The 22,148-nt window shown below is 41.5% G+C and overlaps 2 protein-coding genes across 6 annotated transcripts in view; both read right to left on the bottom strand.

Annotated features, from left to right (window-relative positions):
* Positions 1 to 3,360, bottom strand: part of UBN2 (ubinuclein 2) — a 97,442-nt gene extending 94,082 nt beyond the window's left edge. For all 4 annotated transcript variants that reach the window (XM_084896731.1, XM_084896729.1, XM_084896730.1 and 1 more), the window contains exon 1: positions 2,567 to 3,360. In XM_084896731.1, coding sequence (XP_084752857.1) covers positions 2,567 to 3,046 — 480 coding nt within the window. In that variant the 5' untranslated portion in view covers positions 3,047 to 3,360. The remainder of the gene's footprint in view (positions 1 to 2,566) is intronic.
* Positions 3,361 to 12,547: 9,187 nt separating this feature from the next.
* The window catches only part of IFT56 (intraflagellar transport 56), a 43,887-nt gene continuing 34,286 nt past the window's right edge, over positions 12,548 to 22,148 (bottom strand). The window contains exons 17-18 of one of the 2 annotated variants that reach the window (XM_084896758.1): positions 16,567 to 16,700; positions 12,548 to 15,166 (exon numbers count right to left, since the gene is read on the bottom strand). In XM_084896758.1, coding sequence (XP_084752884.1) covers positions 15,055 to 15,166; positions 16,567 to 16,700 — 246 coding nt within the window. In that variant the 3' untranslated portion in view covers positions 12,548 to 15,054. The remainder of the gene's footprint in view (positions 15,167 to 16,566; positions 16,701 to 22,148) is intronic. The other variant, XM_084896759.1, reaches the window with a different exon arrangement.

The following is a 22,148-nucleotide window of genomic DNA, read 5'->3' on the forward strand; positions in this document are numbered from 1 at the left end:
AATGGTGAACACATTAATCTTTCAGGATAGAGATGATTGCAATGCCTCAGTCATCATCCTGAACCACTTAATGAGGACTCAATACTCTACAGAAGTAACAAAGGTTAAGGGTTTAGCTAATCTGTGTCCTGACGACCTGGAAGGATATTTTGATTTTCATATTTTGCCAACATATGCTCATTTATTTTCGCTATTCCTCATTAATAAAAAATATAGAGGATAAAAAAATTCTATACTGCATTCAGGTAATTAGGGCTTTATTATTCATTTTGTTTTAAATGCACCTCAATATAGATGGTGTTCACAGGTAACACATTTTTTATACCTATACCTATCAACTTAAGGATCTGAAGCTAAAATTTTCTTATTCAACGATAGATGGCTATTTCAAAATTTTAGAATTTTTCTCTTAATTTTTATAAGATCTCTCTTCCTCCCCTTTCCACTCTTACTCTGATATTAATTGAGAGTTGTTCAATTACAATAACTTAAAATTAAAGCTATTTAGAAAATATTACAACATCCCTAAAAATAACTGGATTTCCCCTAAAGAGAAGAAAAACCAAGATTGGGAATTGTCACTTTCCTGACCAATTATAATGTCCACACTTTGCTTTTTAATGGTCTCTCTTCCTAGGATTTCCTTTCATGGGTCTAGGACAACTTTAGTTTAGAAAAGTATTTTCTATAATTATGTAATGAATATGTTCTTTGGAAGCAATCATAGGAAAATATGACACATCTTTGTTGCAAAGACGCATTAGGTCCTCCTTTGTAAAATGGAGGTAATGGATCCTACCTCATGAAGTTCTGCTGCACGAAACCAGATAAACCATGCACCATCCTTAGAACTGTGCCTACTACACTGTAAGAACTAAGTAAATGTTAGGTATTCTTATGTGTTTTCACTCAAAAAGGATGCTTTTCATCTGCAATTTATAACAGATTAAGAAGTAAAACTGCAACCTACTTAGATTACAAGATGAAACAGAATTTATTTGAAAAATGCAGCAATCCAATATTTTAAAAAATGTTTTTTGGGAAAAATGACATCATTTATAATTATCAGGGACATTAAAATGAGCTCAAAGGGTAAAATGTTATGAGGAAGTGACCAAAATGATCTCTACCCTTAATTCATTTTGTTTGAAAACATCAAAAGATTAGTTGGCCATAAAATAAAGAAAACCTAGTGGCATTATTTAAAATTTTATTTTTAAACTAAGAAGCCATTCATTTCAACTATGAAGATAGTTCAGGACTGCCCAGCCCTCATGGCGCAGTGGGTGACAGTCGACCTGTGAACCTTTTGATTCCCAGTCACATGCCCAGGTTGCTGGCTGATCCCCAGTGTGCACGAGGCAGCCAATCAATGATTCCCTCTCATCATTGATGTTTCTATCTCTCCCTCTCACTTCTTCCCTGAAATCAATAAAAATACGTATTTTAAAAAAAGATAGTTGAGGATAAAAACAAAACAAGTGACTTCTGGAGTCCACTAGACCTGTGCTAAAGCAAAACCTAATAAAAACACAATTTCTAAACAAGAGGAAACTATCCTCTTATTACTGTTACTCTATCATTCCCCTTTTTAGTTTACTTCTGAAAAATCACAAACGCATGACAAAAAATTACAATTACCAACAAACCTCTCTTCTATCTCCATTGTTTACCAGTTCTATCAAAGGCATAGCTACATATTACCAATAAAGTTTTTAAAAATTCAAAGCTAACATTTTTTTTCATCATTCTCCAAAAATGACAATGGCCAAGCCCAATACCCGCCCACTCAAAACTTATTAGCTAATGATATGCATTCAAATAAGCAAGTGTAGTAGGTGCCAAATAAAACAGGAGAGTCACCTTTCCATTCAATGACGATACGAAACCGCGAAGAAAAATATTAAAAGGTTCACCAATACTAACACGAGAGAGAAAAATCAAGTAACAAGATAACTAACACTTGTTCATTTTCAAAGCGGAATTCTTAGCCTGAAAATGTTTCGATTATTTTTTTAAATCCCCTTCCATTCAGAAAAAAATCCTGCCCGCTCACAAGCGCATCTCAGCAGCCACAGCGCCGAGCACAACAGAGATGAAGACGAAGGTAACACCGGAGGGATTTACACCATTTCCCTGCTAGATGGGGAGGAGGGGCGTGTCCCCCCAAGGTTTTCGCTTCCTTTCCACTGGAAAAGGGCAGCCGGGAAGCGCTACATGGAAAACCCACGCACACAACTTGCACGGCCCTCAGAATTTGTGTGGGAAGCAAAAAAGAAGGGGGGGGGGGAATCTGTTTCGAAAAGGTGCCGAGGAAAACCGGCTCGGGGCGGCTTTCGGCTCACGGCGGGGGTCGGTGGAGCCGCGCGGGGAGCCCGCCTGGGCTCACCCCGGGAAGCGGAGGGAAGCAGCGCCAACCATTGGCCCACCCGCTCCGCCCCTGCCCCCCCTCCGCCAGCCCACCCGAGACGCGCAGGGGTGGGCGTCAGAAAGTGCAAACCACTGAGGAAGGCGGACGGGTCCTGAGGCTCCCGGGGTGTCGGGGTGAGGGGGGGACCTTCTGTACCCGTTGTTCTCCGCACGAGAGCAGCTCCGGGTAACTGAACTCGACGCAGCTCTCGTCCGTGGGATCCTTGAGCACCAGCTCCAGGCGCACCGTCTCCCTCGGCGGCCTCCGCTGCGGGGAAGCCGACTCCCGCGGCGGGGGCGGCTGCAGGGGAAGCTGCGGGAGCGGCGGCGGCGGCGGCGGCGGCTCGGGCCGCGGGGGCTCGCGCTGCAGCGACATGGGCGGCTCGGGGCGGCCGCCCTCGCGCGGGGCGGGCGGCTTCTCCCGCGGCGGCGGCGGCGGCGGCGGCGCGTCCGAGCGGGGGGCAGCCTCCCGCGGGACCGGCTGCTCCGCCCGCACCGGCGGCTCGCGCTGCGGCTGCGGCTCCAGCCGGGGCGGCTCGCGGGGGAACTCGGGCTCGCGCTCGGCCCCCGGGTACTCGGCCTCGCGCCGCCTCACCGGTGACAGGCTGATAAACGCTACTCGGCGCGGCTCCGCCATCCCTACTGTTCTGGCCCTCTGCCCTCGCTCGCGCCGGCGCCCGGGTCGGCGCCGAGTTGTGTGCCTGTCCGCCCTTCCTCTGGCTCTCGGTCGCTTTTCTTCCCTCCGCCGCCCTCAGCCGTTGCCGCCGACGCCACCGTGAGTGCGGTCCGTGCCCGCTTCCCCGCCGCTATGTCCTGGTGGGCTCCACCGCCATCGCCAGGGTCGCCGCGGCCGCCATGTTGGATCCCCCACATAAATAGAAGCAGGCCGCGAGCGGGCGCATGCGCACTCGGGAGGCGCTCCCGTCCACCTCCGTGGCTGCGGCTCAGTTTTCCTCCCAACAGTCTGGGAGTCCAGACAGGTCAGCGGAAGTGACGTACGTCGATGCCGGTTTCCTTGGAAACGGAGACGCTGTCTGCACCCTTTCTGAAAGGGAGGGGTTGAGGGAGACGGTTCCCAAGAAGCTTCGTATCAGCATCCGGAAACCCGAGGCGCTAGCTAGCCGAGGGCGAGCGTCTGGATGTGCTTGGGACCGACCTAGTCATGGCGCTGAGTCCCGTCGGGCACGTGCCACCCGCTCTCGGCTCTAGAGTTGGGTTGTCAGGTGGTTATTCCGGGCGGATTCGGGGAAAGTGTAAGGGGATGCGAGGACTAGCTGATGTACCTGCCCACCCTAGCTTATTTTTTCTTTTAACTTTTTTTTAAAGTGAGCCTTGCAAAGCTTTTCCACAGAGAGGAAGGGAGAGGGATAGAGAACTAGAAATGTCGATGAGAGAGAAACATCGACCAGCTGCCTCCTGCACGCCCCTTACGGGGATGTGCCGGCAACCAACGTACCAACGTACATGCCCTTGACCAGAATCGAACCTGGGACCTTTCAGTCCACAGTTTCGGCAGCCCTAGCTTATTGAGGGGAAGAAAGGAAATGGCTAACTCCAGCGGGACTCGCCAGGCGGCTTCCCTCCGCCGAGCGCAACACTGACTCCCACAGGCCGCCCTGCAGAGTCCCACAGTTGCCTTACTTGGCCCGGGGAGGAGGAGGAGAGAGGAGGAAGGAGGATTGCGTGTGGCAAGGTCGAAAATGCGCAAAAACGTTTTGCATTTGGGAAATGGAACACGCCAGTGAACAGCTCTGGGGTCTTTCATAAAGACTCAAGTGTTGATATGAATCGCAAAGTGCTTAAGAGGGTTTGGTGGTATTGTAGGGGACATACTCTCTGAAAGTAGGTGCTGAGAGATCCACTGCAGGGTGGGGGAGAAACCTGGTCGGGCACGCCCTGCAGGCACTCCCAGATAGACTAATTAGATTGCATATTAAATGGATGACGGTTACTGTCCGTTTTCAGCCATTAAGTAGGAAGTAAGTTTCAGGGCTCGCCCTCCACATCCTTGAAGGAAATCCTGTTAATTCCATTAACCGGATAAGAACAATGTCACCCATTGACGGAGCTCTGAGTCGTGTGGCGTCACAGAACAATTCTGAGTACTGTAGTTACTTTTTTTTTGTTGTTTTGCTCTCCTTTTATGTTCCCTGAAGATGATGATGGGGTTGATGGTTCCAGAGGTCCCTCCCAGCTCTAAAATGCTGTCATTTCCCCCTCGGCACTCTGTTTTACCTCCAGGATCCTCTTTCCCTTTGTTCCTCCTCTGATTCTGCCATTAGAGTCGCATTTTTGTCACCTTTCTGTCTTCAGTCTCTTTTCCTCCCATCTTGCAATGGAGGATATTACTACTTCTAAAATACTTTTTTATATATATATAGTATTATATCACTCTTTGTTCTAGCTGCAACTTACTACCTGCAAAGTAAGATGGTTTGCCCTCTGGAGTTAAAAGTTAGGAAAAGCTTAATTGGCAACGTCAGAGACAAACAGAATCAACATTAATCGATAGTATGGAATACAGTTCATGACATCTTATGCTTATCTTCTCTGAGGACAGCATATTTAAGACGGAAAGTCTTGAGAAGATGATAAAGGAGGGTACCACATAGAAAGAAAAGCAAAGGTAAAATCTGCAGAGGGAGTGGCCTTGAAGGGTTGGAAGAAAGGTCAGAATGGCTGGAGCACAGCCAACAGATAGGGGAGAGATAAAGGAGATCCCAGCAAGAGGTAGGGGCCAGGTCTCGAGGACTGGGAGATGATTCCAGCATTTAGCAAATGGAGATTATTAGTGACTTTGAGGAGCTTTTTCAGTTTGTGGCACAACATTATCCTCATTGGTCTATGCAAGGCCCTTCTCAATATCTCTTTCCTTTCTCTCCCTCTCTCTGAAATTTTTCTTTTTTTAAAATATTTTTACTGATTTTTTTTTTTTTTTTTTTTTTTAGAGAGAGGAAGGGAAAGGGATAGAGAGCTAGAAACATCAATGAGAGAGAAATATTCATCAGCTTTTGCCTGCACACCCCCTATTGGGGATGTGCCGGCACCTAGATACATACCTGTGACCAGAATCGAACCTGGGACCCTTCAGTCCGCAGGCTGACCCTCTATCCACTGAGCCATACCAGTTTCGGCTCTCTGAAATTTTTCTTATCATCCTATACCTCCAACAGAAATTCTGAAGTTTAACTTTTCGTGTGTGTGGGAGCTTGTAAATATGTATTATTTTGCATGCATATATTATTAATTTGTAAAGTCAATGTTATATATCTTATTTTGTTTCCTTTTTTACTATATATTTTCTAAATCTTTATTGTTGAGAGTATTAGAGATGTCCCCCATTTCTCTCCCATTTCCCCCCTTCCACCTGGTTTCTGCCCCGTCCCAGGCCTTTACCACTACTGTCTGTGTCCATAGGTAATGCATGCGTGCATAGAGATCTTTGGTTAATCTCTTCCCCACCCACCCTTCCTTCCCTCTGAGATTCCTCAGTCTGTCCTATGTTTCAATGCCTCTTGGTTCATGGGTCGATGTTCAACCACAACACCACACTGGCTGGGCTGGTTTATAACTTTTGAGTAGTAATCTGCAATGGTATATTTTGTCTATTCATTTAGTGATGGGCACTCAAGTTGCTTCCTGCTCTTCCCTCACTACCACAAAGCAGCTATGAACATATTCATTTATTTGTGCTTTGGATCTGTGTGAAAATGTATTTGGGACAAATACTTAGGTGAGAGCTGTTGGGTCCTAAGATACCCAAACACGTTACGGGGCTGCTCTCCAGAATAGCTGAAGCAGTGCATATGAATTCCTGTATCACTTTCTGCCCTTCACTGCATTGCCACCACCAAATCCAGTTATATTTTTGGCAATTATTATTTTAATTTGCATTTCTTTGATGACTAAGGAATTTGAACATCTTTTTCAATGCCTGTTAGTCTTTTAAATTTCCTCTTTGTAAATTTCCTATTTATAATTATTGTCTATTTTTGTATTTGTCCTTCTTCCATTCTCTGTTTTTCTCTTGTTGAATATACAAAAATTTCTTTTTTTAAAATTTAATTGCTTTATTATTACGTATGTCTTCTTTTTACCCCATTAACCTCTCCCCAGCCACTCCCACCTTCCAGCACATACCCTTACAATAATTTCTTATCAGTGAGAAAAGAATTAATTATTTAATAAACAGTTAACATAGGCATATGGACATGAATAAAATTGTATTCACTAGAAAGCATAAATTTTATGCTTTTAAATGTCAAAAATGAAACCATAAAAACTTTAGAAGAAATCAGCTGAGATTTTAAATAATCTCACACTAGAGAAGGCATAAGTATATTTTATTTTTTATTTATTTTTAAAACATTTTATTGATTTTTTACAGAGAGGAAGAAAGAGGGATAGAGAGTTAGAAACATTGATGAGAGAGAAACATCAATCAGCTGCCTCCTGCACAACCCCCACTGGGGATATGCCGCAATCAAGGTACATGCCCTTGACCGGAATCGAACCTGGGACCTTTTAGTCCACAGGCCGATGCTCTATCCATTGAGCCAAACTGGTTAGGGCATACGTATTTTTTATCATTTCAACTATTTAAAATAAATTTCTGGTGACAGGAAAAGAGCCTTTCAACTAATAGACATGACAAACTTAAAAAAAATTGCAACATATTTCACAAAGGGTAAATTTCCCTAATTTATAAAGAATTCCTGTAGATCAAGGAGAAACAACAATAATAACCTAATACTGGTATACTAGTAAAAATGTATACAAATAGTTCACAGGAAGGGAAATAAAACAGCAAATGAAATATGTTTAACCTGGCTCAACTGCTATATCAAAAATATGTGAAAGAATATATGCACCAAAAATTATATATATCCTTATGTTCATAGCAACACAATTTACAATAGCTAAGATTTAGAAACAGCCTAAATGCCCATCAGCAGATGAGTGGATAAAAAAACCAAGGTACAGCCGAAACTGGTTTGGCTCAGTGGATAGAGCGTCGGTCTGTGGACTGAAAGGTCCCAGGTTTGATTCCGGTCAAGGGCATGTATATTGGTTGCGGGCATATCCCTGGTAGGGGGTGTGCAAGAGGCAGTTGGTCGATGTTTCTCTCTCATTGACATTTCTAACTCTCTAGCCCTCTCCCTTCCTCCCTGTGGAAAATCAATAAAATAAAACAACAACAACAACAAAAATCTATGGTACATTTATACAATGGAATACTACATGGCAATAAAAAAGAAAACTCTTACCATTTGCAACAGCATTAATGGACCTCGAGAGTATTATGCTGAGCAAAATAAGCCAGTCAGAGAAAGGTAAGTATCACATGATCTCACTCATCTGTGGAATCTAATGCATAAATAAACTGATGATCAAAAATAGACCCAGAAGCATGAACAGACTGTTGAACCTCTCAGAGGGAAGGCAGAAAAGGGTGAGTGGGAAGAAATCAACCAATGAACTTATATGTATATATGTATAACCTGTGGACACAGACAATGGGGAGATTAGGGTCTGGGGCAGGGAGGATGGGAGCAGCTGGAAGAGGTTTATGGGGGGAAGAAGGACCTAACAATACTTTCAACAGTAAAGATTAATAAAATATAATAAAAATATGTGTTTTTCTAACTTCGATAAATTGCCTTCCATAGAAAATATCAATTTCTATTCCACCAACTATGTATGAGGGTCTCTATAGCTCTACTAGAGGCCTGGTGCACAAAATTCGTGAATTGGGGGTCAGTCCTTCAGCCAGCTCTGCACCCTCTCCAATCTGGGACCCCTCGGGGGATTTCCATCTATGGGGATCAGGTCTAAACTGGCAGTCAGACATCCCTCTCACAATCCGGGGCCACTGGCTCCTAACCGCTCGCCTACCTGCCTGCCTGATCACCCCCTGTCTGCTCCCCTGCTGGCCTGATCGCCCACTACTGCCATTCCCTGCTGCAACCCCTCTCCTTCACCGGGCCCTGCCTCTGCTGTGCACGTGGCATCTTGTGAAGGCCATCTTGTGACAACGTTAGGGCATGATGAGTGAGGGCATGATGACCATCAAGGCTATTATTAGTACAGATACATTGGCAACATGTTTTTTTTTAAAAATATATATATTTTATTTTTTTTTTAGAGAGGGAGAGAAAAATATAAGAAACAATGATTGGCCGGGACCGGTTTGGCTCAATGGATAGAGCGTCGGCTTGGGGACTGAAGGGTCCCGGGTTCCATTCCGGTCAAGGGCATGTACCTTGGTTGTGGGCAGATCCCCAATAGGGGGTGTGCAAGAGGCAGCTGATCGATGACTCTCTCTCATCGATGTTTCTAACTCTCTCTCTCTCTCTCTCTCTCCCTTCCTCTCTGTACAAAATCAATAAAATATATTTTTTTTAAAAAGAAACATTGATTGGATGCCTCCTGCATGCCCTCTACTGGGCATTGAGCCTACAACCTGGGCATGTGCCCTGACTGGGAATCGAACTGGTGACTTTTTTTTTTTTTTTATTGAGTTTATTTCAGACAGGGAGAGAGAGATAGAAACATCAATGATGAGAGAGAATCATTGATCGGCTGCCTCCTGCATGCCCCACTAGGGACCGAGCCCATAACCCGGACATAAGCCCTGACTGGAAATCGAACCCGAACCTCCAAGTCTATAGGTCGACGCTCAAACATTGAGCCACACCAGCCGTGAACTGGTGACTACTTGGTGCATGGGATGATGCTCAACCAACTAAGCCACACCGGCCAGGGCGAAACTATTTTATCTTTGCCCAATTGGTATATTTCACTTAAATAATTTTGGTGTACATTTTTCGTGAATCAATCCATACAATGGGATTCTATGGAAACTTTTTTTTTTTTAATCCTCACTCAAGAATATTTTTCCGTTGATTTTTAGAGAGAGTGGAAGAGAAAAGGGAAGATAGACATAACCATGTGAGAAAAACACATCGATTGGTTGCCTCCTGCACACGCCTTGATTAGGTCTCAAGCAAGGGAGGAGTCTGTAACCGAGATATGTGCCCTTATCTGGAATAGAACCTGGGACCCTTTGGTCCACTGTCTGACGCTCTATCCACTGAGCAAAACCAACTAGGGCTCTATGCAATCTTAAATTTTTTATCACTAACCTTTATCCTTAAGTGAGAAAAGCAATATGCAGAACAATATTTAGTATGCTACAATTTATATAAAAAGAGAAAGAACTACGTTAAAAGGGAGAAATAATATATTGTTCATATATTGTACACATAAAGTACCTTCATGTATATGCACAAAACTGATAAGCAATTTGGGAACAGAGACACTGTGGCCAGTTTTAGGAACAGAAGAGGTTTACCTATTGCACTGTGCTTGTGTTGATTCTCAAAAGAGAGGCAGGCATGAGGGGGGAGGGAAAAGAGAAAGAATTAACAATTGGTTGCCTTCCCAACTGAGATCCAACCCACAACCTGGGTATGTGCCCTGACCTGTAATCGAATCTGCGACCTTTCAGAGTATGGGCTGATGCTCTAACTAACCAAGCCACACTGGCCAAGGCATAGCTATCCTTATTGAATGAATGTTTTAAGGATCCTTGAAAAGGAAGTATGTTCTCTGTTTTCAATGTATAAGCTATATTAACAATATATTCCTTAGTAGTTGGGATATTTAAGTTACCTATATGCTTTTCTTAAATTTTTTTTTCCATTTCAACTGTCATGAACTGTAAATCTACTCCAACTGTCACCATAACTTTTTTTTTTTTAATATTGATGCTATTTCCTTTGATGCATGTTCATAACTGTTATATCTCTATTGAGAAATGGACCGTTTATCATTCAAAGTGTGTTTCTTTGGCTTGCTTAATGATTTTGACCTGGATTCAACCTTCTTTGATTATGATACCTGCTCTCTTTTTATCTGCATTTTCCTGATTGTACTATTGCCATCTTTTATTGTCAACATTCATATGTAAACAGCACAGAGTTAGGTTTTGCTTTGTGATCCAACCTGCCAATCTTTTTCATTTAATAGGTGTGTTAAGCTCATTTACATTTTTGACATGAGAGGTATGTCTGAGCATAGATCTGCCACATTATCTTATGTCACATTTTCTCCTCTCAACCTTTTTTTTAAAGCCCACAAAATGATATTTGCTTTGTTTTATGTATGTTACTTCTGTTAATTTGGAAGGCTTATATTTTGTTCTAATGGGATGATTTTATAATGTGCTTAATCCTCATTTTTCTTGGACAATGTCTATAATTCCATACTATGATCAATAAATGATAAAATGGCCAAAACTGTTTTGGCTCAGTGGATGGAGCGTCGGCCTGTGGACTGAAAGGTCCTGGGTTCGATTCCGGTCAAGGGCATGTATCTTGGTTGTGGACACATCCCCAGTGGGGGGTGTGCAAGAGGCAGCTGATCAATGATTCTCTCTCATCGATGTTTCTAACTCTCTATCCCTCTCTTCCTCTCTGTAAAAAATCAATAAAATATATTTTTTAAAAATAAAAATAAATAAATGATAAAATGTATTTTATCTTTTTAAAAAAAAATATTTTATTGATTTTGTACAGAGAGGAAGGGAGAGAGATAGAGAGTTAGAAACATCGATGAGAGTCATCGATCAGCTGCCTCTTGCACACACCCCACTGGGGATATGCCCGCAACCAAGGTACATGCTCTTGACCAGAATTGAACCCGGGACCTTTCAGTCCCCAAGCCATCGCTCTATCCATTGAACCAAACCGGTTTCGGCTATTTTATCTTTTTATACACATTAATTTGATGTTGTAAAATATACATATATAATACCACCTTATTTTTCACCTTGAAAGATACCTTAAATATAAAATATCAATAAACTACTTTTTTTCCTACCTTCCTGTCAGAGTTTGACTATTTTTTATTTGGTCATCTGATATCTGCATCTTCCCTACCTAGTTAAATTTTGTACTTCAAGTTTCAGCTTACAATTCACTGCCCCCATTTAGCCTTTTCTATTTAACCTACTTGACACTGTTGGTTTTCCTCAGTAAATGTATAAGCAATGCTAGCCCAGCATTTCATTGCTTTTACAGTACCCTGCCATTCTTTAGGTCACTATATTACCTTTATTTTCATCCTAGCACATGCTTGTAACTTAAAATTTGAATGACATGCTCTGGCCAGTGTGGCTTACTTGGTTGAGCACTGTCCCATGCCCTGAAAGGTCACTGCTTCGATTTCTGGTCAGGGCATATGTCAGGGCTGTGGCCTCAATACCCAGTAGGGGGTGTGCAGGAGGCAGCCAATTGATGTCTTTCTCTCCCCCCTCTCTAAAATCAGTAAAAAACATGTATTCTATTTATATATTTATTTTTAAAATATATTAATGATTTTAGAGAGGAAGGGAAAGGGAGAGAGAGAGATAGAAACATCAATGACGAGAGAGAATCATTGACTGCCTCCTGCCCACTCCCTATTGGGGATCAAGCCCACAACCCAGGCATGTGCCCTTGACCAGAATCAAACCTGGGACCCTTCAGTTCTCAGGCTGATGCTCTATCCATTGAGCCAAACCAGCTAGGGCTATTTTTTTTATATATAAATATATTTTATTGATTTTTTAAATGTAGTTTTTAAAAATATATTTTATTGATTTTTTACAGAGAGGAAGAGAGAGGGATAGAGAGTTAGAAACATCGATGAGAGAGAACCATCGATCAGCTGCCTCTTGCACACCCCCTACTGGGGATGTGCCCACAACCAAGGTACATGCCCTTGACCGAAATTGAACCTGGGACCTTTCAGTCCGCAGGCCGACGCTCTATCCATTCAGCCAAACCGGTCCCGGCTTATTGATTTTTTACAAAGAGGAAGGGAGAGGGATAGAGAGTTTGAAACATCGATGAGAGAGAAACATCGATCAGCTGCCTCCTGCACCCCTTTTACTGGGATGTGCCCACAACCAAGGTACATGCCCTTGACCGGAATTGAACCTGGGACCCTTCAGTCCACAAGCCGACACTGTATCCACTGAGCCAACTCGGCTAGGGCCAAACATTTTTTCCCTTCACTCTGGGGTCAGGAAAGAAAGGGGAGAAAGCACATGACATACCCAGGGTTCGCACTCACTACACTTAGAATATCATAATAAGAACCAAATAATAAACTTTAATTTTAATATGTTACAGAATAATTACTTTGAAGTACAAAAATAATTGTAATTTTTTTTTTTTATTTTTTTTTACATTTACAATATTTTCTACAGACTATAAATACTACCTGGATGCTGTTAGGATAGAGGGCAATGTGATCCTGAAAGGCCATTCGTAAGTTTCCTGCCACCGGAGAATGAAGACCAGGGAGGGGAAAAACTTGCTTGACACCAGGAATCAGACCATAAAAGGAACTGGAACCGTCCTGGAGACACCTGATCGGACACCTGCATTCCATCCGCATTCCAAGCCCACCGATTCAGTCCCCAAACCCACTGACTGCATATGAGGATGAAACTCCAGCTCCTGAGTGCTGCCATCATCGCCCCAGTGTCCCTTGGCTTGGTGCTGTGCAGGCCTTCCCTTGAGATATCTCCCCCTGCCCCCAATCTCCCAACTCCTTTCCTTAAATAAATTCAATTCTTCCTCATCCACCATCTGAGACGGCTATTTCGCCTGCCTGAGCACCACGGCCATGCTAACCTTTCAGATGCTATGCACTGCACCCGCTACACAGCATTCCTGGGCCTGGACTTCCTTTCTTCCTTTCTTTTCTCCTGGAGAAAAGCGGTTGTGCAAACCACGCTGCAGTCTTGAGGCCATGCCAAGACCTTTTAGAAGCAGCTATCCAGAATGGCGGAACTGGATGGTATCTTTCCTAAACTTGTCTTTATAGTTTTTGGTTTTTGTTCAATTCTACAGATTAAAAACTTTTAAGAATTAGTTTAAAATTCTGGGAATTGCTATTTTTGGAATATCCGGTCCACACCCCCCAAAAAGACAGAAAAACGTAGGGAGAAGTATTAAATTCAAAAAAAGCTCATTTGCTCATTTAAAAGTAAATCACCATCAGTGGGAAAGCTTTTCAAATATAGGGAATTTGAAAATAACAGCAATTAACTGGAAGGCGCATTTCATTGCCAAAAGCCACCAAAGGGTTTCTTCTTTTTTCCACTATTACCTTTCCTAATCTTTTAAGAATAACAAGAAAGATTCTAAAAATTATAGCAGGTTCTGCCCAGATCTAACGCACTTAGTACGTTGGATGCTGAGAACCAATTATTGAAAAAGTAGGAACAACGTATTGAGGAAACAGAGAAGTTTTAGCATATGAAAAAGGATGTAACTTTGCTTTCTAAAATTCAGTTATTCAGGCCAGTTTCTTTTGATTTGTGCTCTGAACTGCTTAGATCTGGGTCTAAGATAAAAGACAAGAAAACCGGTCATCTTCCTGAGTAGAGCTGAAAGAAGCTTTGCAACTGTTCAGAAGTATCTGAGGTTTTGGACCATCTCTCCTTAGCTGCTTTGACTCCCTCCATGGTCCCATCTCTAGTCTATACACCTTCTTCATCCATAGAGATGGCTCTGCACTTTCTACAGCTGTAATACGGGGTGCCTTAAACTCAAAGAAAAAAATATGGTGTAGAAACAAAGGTGATCTGGTACATAAAAACATGCAGGTCTATTTTCTGAAAATAGCTTGTGAGCGTAAGAATGCTCAGTTGTATAATAGGATTATGTTGAGAAAGCTCAGAAACATGGGGCTGGGATATTACTTAGGATAGAGCCCAGCCATTAGGAAATCGCTCATAGGGCTCTACACACCCATGTCCTACATCATTACATTAATGCATGGCCATAATGCACACACATAGCCTTTGCGGCCCTACTTTCAAAATTGATGTTTATTCAGCAAGACACATGAAGGGAAAACCTAACCTGTTTTGTTATCTAAAATATAATGAAGAAATGACAAATGAGAGTTCCTTAAATGTACCACACAGATTTTTTTCATAGTACTCACCTTTTAAAAAACTGCAGTGTTACTCCACTGCGACATGTTATTATCATCAAGAATTCAGTTATTGAAAGATTAACTCCTAAGCCTATTATCTATTAATGAACGGGCAGCTTGGATAAAGGTTCTTACTGACATTCTTAGAATCATATAGCTATTTATAACTTCTGTTCTCCCAAGATTCAGAGACACATTACAAAACTCTTTATGGAATTCCCTAGTAACAAGGGATAGTGTACAGAGATGGCTAAAAATAAGATAATAGAATGATGGTGACTCTTGAGCATTAATGACGTGTTATTGCAGCTTGGAGAAAACACCATAGGATGTTAATGTAAGAACAAAGTTATGCTGTTCTCCTTAAGGTCAGTAAATTACATTCCCGTATTCTGAGTATTTTTGGAAGAAAGGCACCGGATAAGTTCTAAGTCTTATTGCTGGTCAGATCGCACAGGGCCACAGCACAGACTCTGGCACTTGTTCAGCCTGAAGGCAAGTCTAAGCAGTCACTGGTCTTGTGGCTTGAAGAACAAGGAAGGAAAACGTCAATAAAATAGAGTCCTGCATCTTACATTAAACTCAAGGAAAATAATTCCCAATTTCCTGACAAGGCAGTGACTGGTTCCCTAGGCCTCCGGAGGGATGTCACACAGGCACCCTGTTCTCTTTGGCCCATTTCTTCATGATCCGGATGATGTACTCTACTTGGGTGTTACCTGTGCTTCTCAACAGATGGAGCACTTCTCGAAGGGTCTCTCTGAGGAAAGAATTTGAAAGGACAAAGTGTTTTAATAGAGAATGAATACTATTAGGTAAGATAAACTCTTAACTGTTCTTCATATACTTCTAGTAGGGCATTTCTGGTAACAGACTCTTTCCCTATGTATTCATAAACCAATTACAAACTTCCTAGCGTTCTATCTTACGGTAGCATAGTAAAAGGAAAATCCTATGATATCCTTTTAAACCAACCCAAGTTTTCCTTGTTTACTTATACTATCTATACACATGTATTAATCTTTTGTCTTAATAAGACATGAGTATTTCCATTTTTGTGCTTATCCTGCATGACAGAGTAGAAAGGGGGCATATCAATGAGCTGGGGGCAGACTTGGGTTCCATTTTTAGCTCCTTCTTAACAAGTTACTTAACTTGTCTGAGTCCCAGATTTCTCTTTGGTTAAGGTGACAATTACCATAAACTGGGTATCACAGCCATATTTGTGAAATTTTACAAAGCCAGAGGAATGGATGATTTCAAGAAAAATGACATATTAAAAATACGGAAAAGAAAAAAGTTAAAAACCAAGAGTTAGCAAATGCACAGTATTTATGTTTTAAGTAATTTAAATTTAATTATAATCATAATTAGTGTTTTAACTAATGCATACTAAAACTTCCCTACTACCTTATCAAATTTACAGGCAACTGCATATTGATCCTCTCCCCTAAGAGTTCTCTCATATTGTTAACTTATTTTCCCCCCTCAAACAGCCTCTTTTACTTAACCAAATTCTTTGAAACTTTTATTTAGGACTGGAAGTAGATACAAAGCGGGAAGTAATTTCTGAAAGACTGTTTACTTATAAAATAATCACACCTCCTATTCATACATCAGTAACAAATACAGTCCATGAAGTTATTTTTAGAACACTGAATTTTATTTTAAACATTTCATTTTTTGTTAGAAATGAAGCTACAAGCCACTTAATTTTATTTAATCTAATGTCTTAGTATTTTCTGGAATATTAGAGGCAAATGAAGAAAAAATTATTAACTACATCTACTGCATTCCTAATTCTTTGAGGCCTAAACTAAAAGACAAGAAAAAGCTAATAGGCAAAGAAAAGATAGAAGAGATTGAAGAAGACTTTGTTTATGCAATGACAATTCATTTAGAGGCAAATATTTATCTTGCTCTTATATTTGAGAGCTGTAGTATGCTCGATGTCCCCAATATTGGGTTTTAAAATAAAAATTTTCAGGAGGAAAAAGGTCAGATACAAATATATAACATCAAAAAGTTTTATTTTTATTCATCACTCTAAAATATTTTATAACTTTGAGTTTTCAGAAGAGGATGCCATCACGAAAACAATTCTTTTCCCTCACAAACCAGCGAGTGAGTAGAGGCAGTGTTTGTTGTCTGTGCACTTACTTGGGTTCTCGCCCAGCTAAGATCATCTGGAAAATGCCCACGCAGGCCCCCCTCTTGCCTTCCCAATATTCAGGGTTAGGATCCAGCCTCTCTAGGACATCAAAAGCTTTGGCTGAATAGTAAAACTGGCCCATCTGAATAAAAGAAAGAATTGTGCTAGTACCTGTAGTCACAAGATTACACAGAATAAAACTGAACATAAAGATGCCATGAAGCAGGATTGTATAAAATGAGTGCATGGGTAATGACAAAATTTTCTGTTAGAAAATTAGATAAATTTTAATTCTTTATTAAACCAAGAAAGAAGAAAATCAGTTTGCACACACGGGTTCAATTTAAATTAGCTTACCTTCATTCAGTTTTCAACAATATATATTTTATATATATAGTCAAGTTATTATATAAGCAACACATCTGTCATTTCTTCTAATTATATTCTAATCTTGAGAATAAATTCCAACAATGTGATTTGAACCGAATATTTTTCATGTCTTCTCATTCTGTAGGGATTACTATCATTCCTTTTATGCTAGTTTTATCATGTTCAAACCAAGAGGATGTTTTTTCCCTGACCTTGTCTAAACTCTCAGTATGCTTTGATGTATACTGAATACTACTCTAAAACACCAACTCTTTAGAATATTTAATTTATTTTCACATATACATTTCCTTGGCCTTGTAGGAAACGTTGAATAACATTAAATTTTGCTTAGACGAGTTTACTTGACAGGCAATCAAAAACGTACGGTGTTATGTAAAAATTTCACCGAAGGCTTCAAATTGTTGAGTAATCCTTTAGCCATTGTGGCTTAGTTACTTCACCATTCCTATAAACTGTTGTCATAAACATTTACCAATTTCTTGAAGGGCTCTATTGCATTCTTAGCATAGCTTTTTCTCTACTTCAGGGAAAACACAACCTTCAGTTTAAATTATACCTTCATTCATCCTTCCCTCTTTTCTATCTCAGAGGGAGAAGTGTCCTTTTATTTTAAGAGAGTGGAGGCAGGGAGAGACAGAGACAGAGAAATGTCCATGTGAAAGAAACATTGGTTGCCTCCTGCACACACCCTGATGGGAGCCAGGGATTGAGCCTGCAAACCGAGGCACTTGACCTTGATCAGAATCAAACCTGCAGCCCTTCAGTCCACGGGCTGACGCTCTATCCACTGAGCAAAACTAGTTAGGGCGAGAAGTGTTCCTATTTCTTTTCAAAGTTAACCCTTCTTTCTATGTCCTCTTAAGCACTTTTCTGGGTGAAATAACACACAGAATGGTGCATGCTACATAAAAGTACAGTTTAATGCCTGATTATAAGGTGAATACAAGTGTAACCACTATGCAGGTCAAGAAAGGAAACACTGATAGCCAAAACAGAAGCTCTTTGTGTCCCTTCCAAACCACAACCTTATCCTTCCTTCTGAATTAACTGCTATTCCAACGTTTATGGTCATCAGTCTTTTGACTTTCTTTATAAGCACCTATTTGTATATCTTTAGATAATATAATTGAGTTTTGCACTCAAAATTTTATCTATATAAAATAATACTATAAATACTATTGTGTCTTGTGTATATTTATAAGATTCACCTATACTGATGGATATAACTCTAATGGTTTTAAAAAAAATAATTCTTTATTGTTGAAAGTATTTCATATGTCCCCTTCCCCAACCCCCCATTGACCCCCTCTCCAGCCCATGTCCGTCCTTTTTTAAAAAACATATATTTTTCTTGATTTCAAAGAGGAAGGGAGAAGTAGAAAAAGAGAAACATAATGATAAGAGAGAATCATTGATCAGCTGCCTCCTGCACACACCATACTGGGGATCGAGCCCACAACCCAAGCATGTGCCCTTGACTGGAATAGAACCTGGGACCCTTCAATCCATAGGCCAACACTCTATCCATTGAGCCAAACTGGCTAAGGCTAGTTGGCTTATTTTATTTTATTTTTTAAACAAGGATGTGTTGTTTTGTGTGGACGAGAGAGGGAGAGAGAGAATCATCAATGAGGAGTGAGATTCACTGATCCACTGCTTCCTGCATGCCCTTACTGGGGATTGAGCTCCTAACCAGGGCATGTGCCCTTGACTGGAATCAAACCTGGGACCCTTCAGTCCACAGGCTGATGCTCTAGCTACTGAGCCAAATCAGCCAGGGCTAGTGGGTTTACTTTATTTTTTTTAAGTTTTAATTTTGGCCCTAGCTGGTTTGGCTCACTGGATAGAGAATCAGACTGTGGACTGAAGAGTCTGGGTTCAATTCCGGTCAGGGCAAATGCCTAAGTTGTGGGCTTAATCCACAGAGGGGGGCATGCAGGAGGCAGCCAACTGATGATTCTCTCTCATTATTGATGTTTCTATCTCTCTCCCTCTTCTTTCCTATCTGAAATAAATAATAATGATAATAATAAACTTTTAATTTTGAATTATAGATTTACAGGAAGTTGCAAAGATAGTAGAGAGATCTCATGTATCTTTCACCCAATTCCCCCCATCCTGCCCCACCTAACAGCTTATATAACAATAGTACAATATCACAATATCAAAACCAGAAAATGCAAGTTCTACAATATATGTATAGTTCTGTCATTTTAACAAATGCATAGATTAATATACCCACCACCACTATCAAGATACACAACTGTTCCATCACCACAAAGATCTCCCTTGTGCTAACCCTTTATAATTACATGCATTCCCCACCCTGTTCACCATCCTAACTCCTGGCAATTATTAATTTCTTCTATATTTCTATAATTTTCAAGAATGTTAGCCTCTGGCTAGATAGTTCAGTTGGTTAGAGCATCATCCTGATATGCCAAGGTTATGGGATCAATCCCTGGTCAGAACACATACTAGAAGCAACTAATGAATGCATAAATGATTGCAGGAGTAAGTCAGTGTTTTTCTCCTTTGCCTTTCCCTCTGCTCCCTTCTTCCTGCCTATCCCCCTCTGTAAAAAAATCAATAAAAATTACCCTGGCCAGTGTGCCTCAGTTGGTTGGAGAATTGTCCAAGGGCACCAAGGGGTCACAGGTTTGATTCTAGGCCAGGTTATATACCCAGATTGCAGGTTTGATCCCTTGTCGGAGGGAAGGGGAAAGGCATATATAACCCATGTTTCTCACTCACATAGATGTTTCTCTTTCTCTCCCTCTCCCATCCTTTCTCTCTGGAATCAATGAAAAAATATCTGAGGGGGGGGGGGCAGAAGGGGGTATCCCTAGGTGAGGGTTTAAATAAATAAATAAATAGCCGAAACCGGTTTGGCTCAGTGGATAGAGTGTCTCCTGCAGACTGAAAGGTCCCGGGTTCGATTCCAGTCAAGGGCATGTACCTTGGTTGCGGGCACATCCCCAGCAGGGGGTGTGCAAGAGGCAGCTGATCAATGATTCTCTCTCGTCGATGTTTCTAACTCTCTATTCCTCTCTCTTCCTCTCTGTAAAAAGTTAACAAAATATATTTTTTTAAAAAATAAGTAAATAAATAAGATTTAAAGAATGTTATCTATACATATAAAGAGGTAATCTTTATATGTATAAAGATTATAGTGACCCAGTCAGGATCAGCCTGTGGGCGGGGAAGGGGACGGGGACGGGGGACTGCCGCCCCCAGTGCTAATGTCATGCTGCGTGTGTGTGTCCCCGCCCAGCACTGAGGTGAAGGTGCCTGCTGCGTGTGTCCCCATTCAGAATTGACATGACGTTGTGGGGGGCGGGGGGCCTGTGCTTGATGGGGGACCTCAGGCCATTCCCCTCATCTGGTGGGGCTTGATGGGGGACCTCAGACTGCGCACCCCCCCTGCCCCAGTGCCAGGCCGGGAAACCTCAGGCTGCGCTCCCCACATGGCAGGGCTTGACAGAGGATTCCAGGCCACACCCCCCACCCCAGGGCTTGACCTGGGGACCTGAGACTGCGCCCTTCTTGGAGGGGCTTCATGGGGGTGGGGCTGACCAGGTCTGGGTCTTCTGCGTTTTGGAAGTGCGTGTGGGTGGTGACTCTAGGTCCTGCAGTGGGCCCCAGACTCTAACAGAAGGGAGATTTTCATATACAGTTTACTAATTTTCTTTCATCTTTCACTTCTATTATAGAGAAAGGGCAAATAGCAATATTAAAATATTTCCTATAATTAATTCCCTTTTAATGTGCATGAATTTTGTGCACCAGGCCACTAGTATTTATATAAAATAGCAATATGAGATTCTTTGAGATTGGCTTTTTTCATTCAGCATAATGTCCTTGTTTTTCCAAGTTACTGCATGCATGATAGTTTGTTCCTGTTACATAACCCTGCAAAAGGAGAAAAGACCTGCACCCAAAGTTTGGTTTAGATGTCAAGAATGATAATGCTGCCCTGGCCAGTTTGGCTCAGTAGATAGCGCGTCAACTTGTGGACTGGAGTGTCTTGGGTTCAAAATTCCCATTAAGGGCACATGCCCAGGTTGTAGGCTCGTTCCCCATAGGATACATGCAGGAGGCAGCCAATCAATTATTCTCTCTCATCATTGATGTTTCTATCTGTCCTCCCTTTCCCTTCCTCTATGAAACCAATGAAGATATATTTAAAAGAAAAAAAGAATAATGATGCTACACACAGATCAAGAGGTTATGGAACGTTTTTTTACTCATATAATTGAGGTGTCTGAAGAGAGTCTGGCAGATCTCTCAAGCATGTCCAAACTGGCCTGAGAGCAAGCATTTGTGAGTAGGTATTTATGTGGATATTGGTTTTCATTTCCTGGGATAAAAAACTGCCTACTATACTGTGATATATTTTTTCCATCCTTTAATTTTCATCCCCCTATATCAGTGGTCTGCAAACTCATTTGTCAACAGAGCCAAATATCAACAGTACAACGATTAAAATTTCTTTTGAAGCCAAATTTTTTAAACTTAAACTTCTTCTAACACCACTTCTTCAAAACAGACTCGCCCAGGCCATAGTATTTTGTGGATGAGCCACACTCAAGGGGGCAAAGAGCCGCATGTGGCTCGCAAGCCGCAGTTTGCCAACCAGGGCCCTATATCATAATATTTAAAATGAGTTTCTTATAGAGAGTTGGGTCATTTTTTTTTTAAATCTACTCTGTCAATTCTGTCTTTTAATTATTATATTTAGATCATATACATTTAATGCAATTATTGATATGTTAGGACTGAAACTCTGCCTTTTTCCCTGTTGGTCCTTTGTTTTCAGTAATAAGGACATCTTGTACATATCTCTGCAGTTTTCAGCTGGAGAGAGACATGTTGTGCAATCTGCACAGAGGGAAGACAAGAAAATGAGTGCTTGACCTCTCTAGTCTTCGCATTTACATACATATATTTCCCTCCTCTTCCTGCCTTGTAATAAAGCTTAGCTATAAGTATAACCTTATGTTGAGTCATATGAGTCCTTCCAGTGAATCACCGAACTAGTGGGTAGTTGTGGACCAATGAGACACTAGGTAATGCCGAATTGTTTTTCTTTTTGTTGTTGTTAATCCTAAGTGGAGGATTTTTTCCACTGATTTTTAGAAAGAGTGAAAAGGAGGGAGAAAAAGGGAGGGAGGGAAGGAAGGAGGGAGGGAGGGAGAGA

Source organism: Pipistrellus hanaki (assembly GCF_964339955.1).
Source record: "Pipistrellus hanaki genome assembly, chromosome: 10".
NCBI lineage: Eukaryota > Metazoa > Chordata > Mammalia > Chiroptera > Vespertilionidae > Pipistrellus > Pipistrellus hanaki.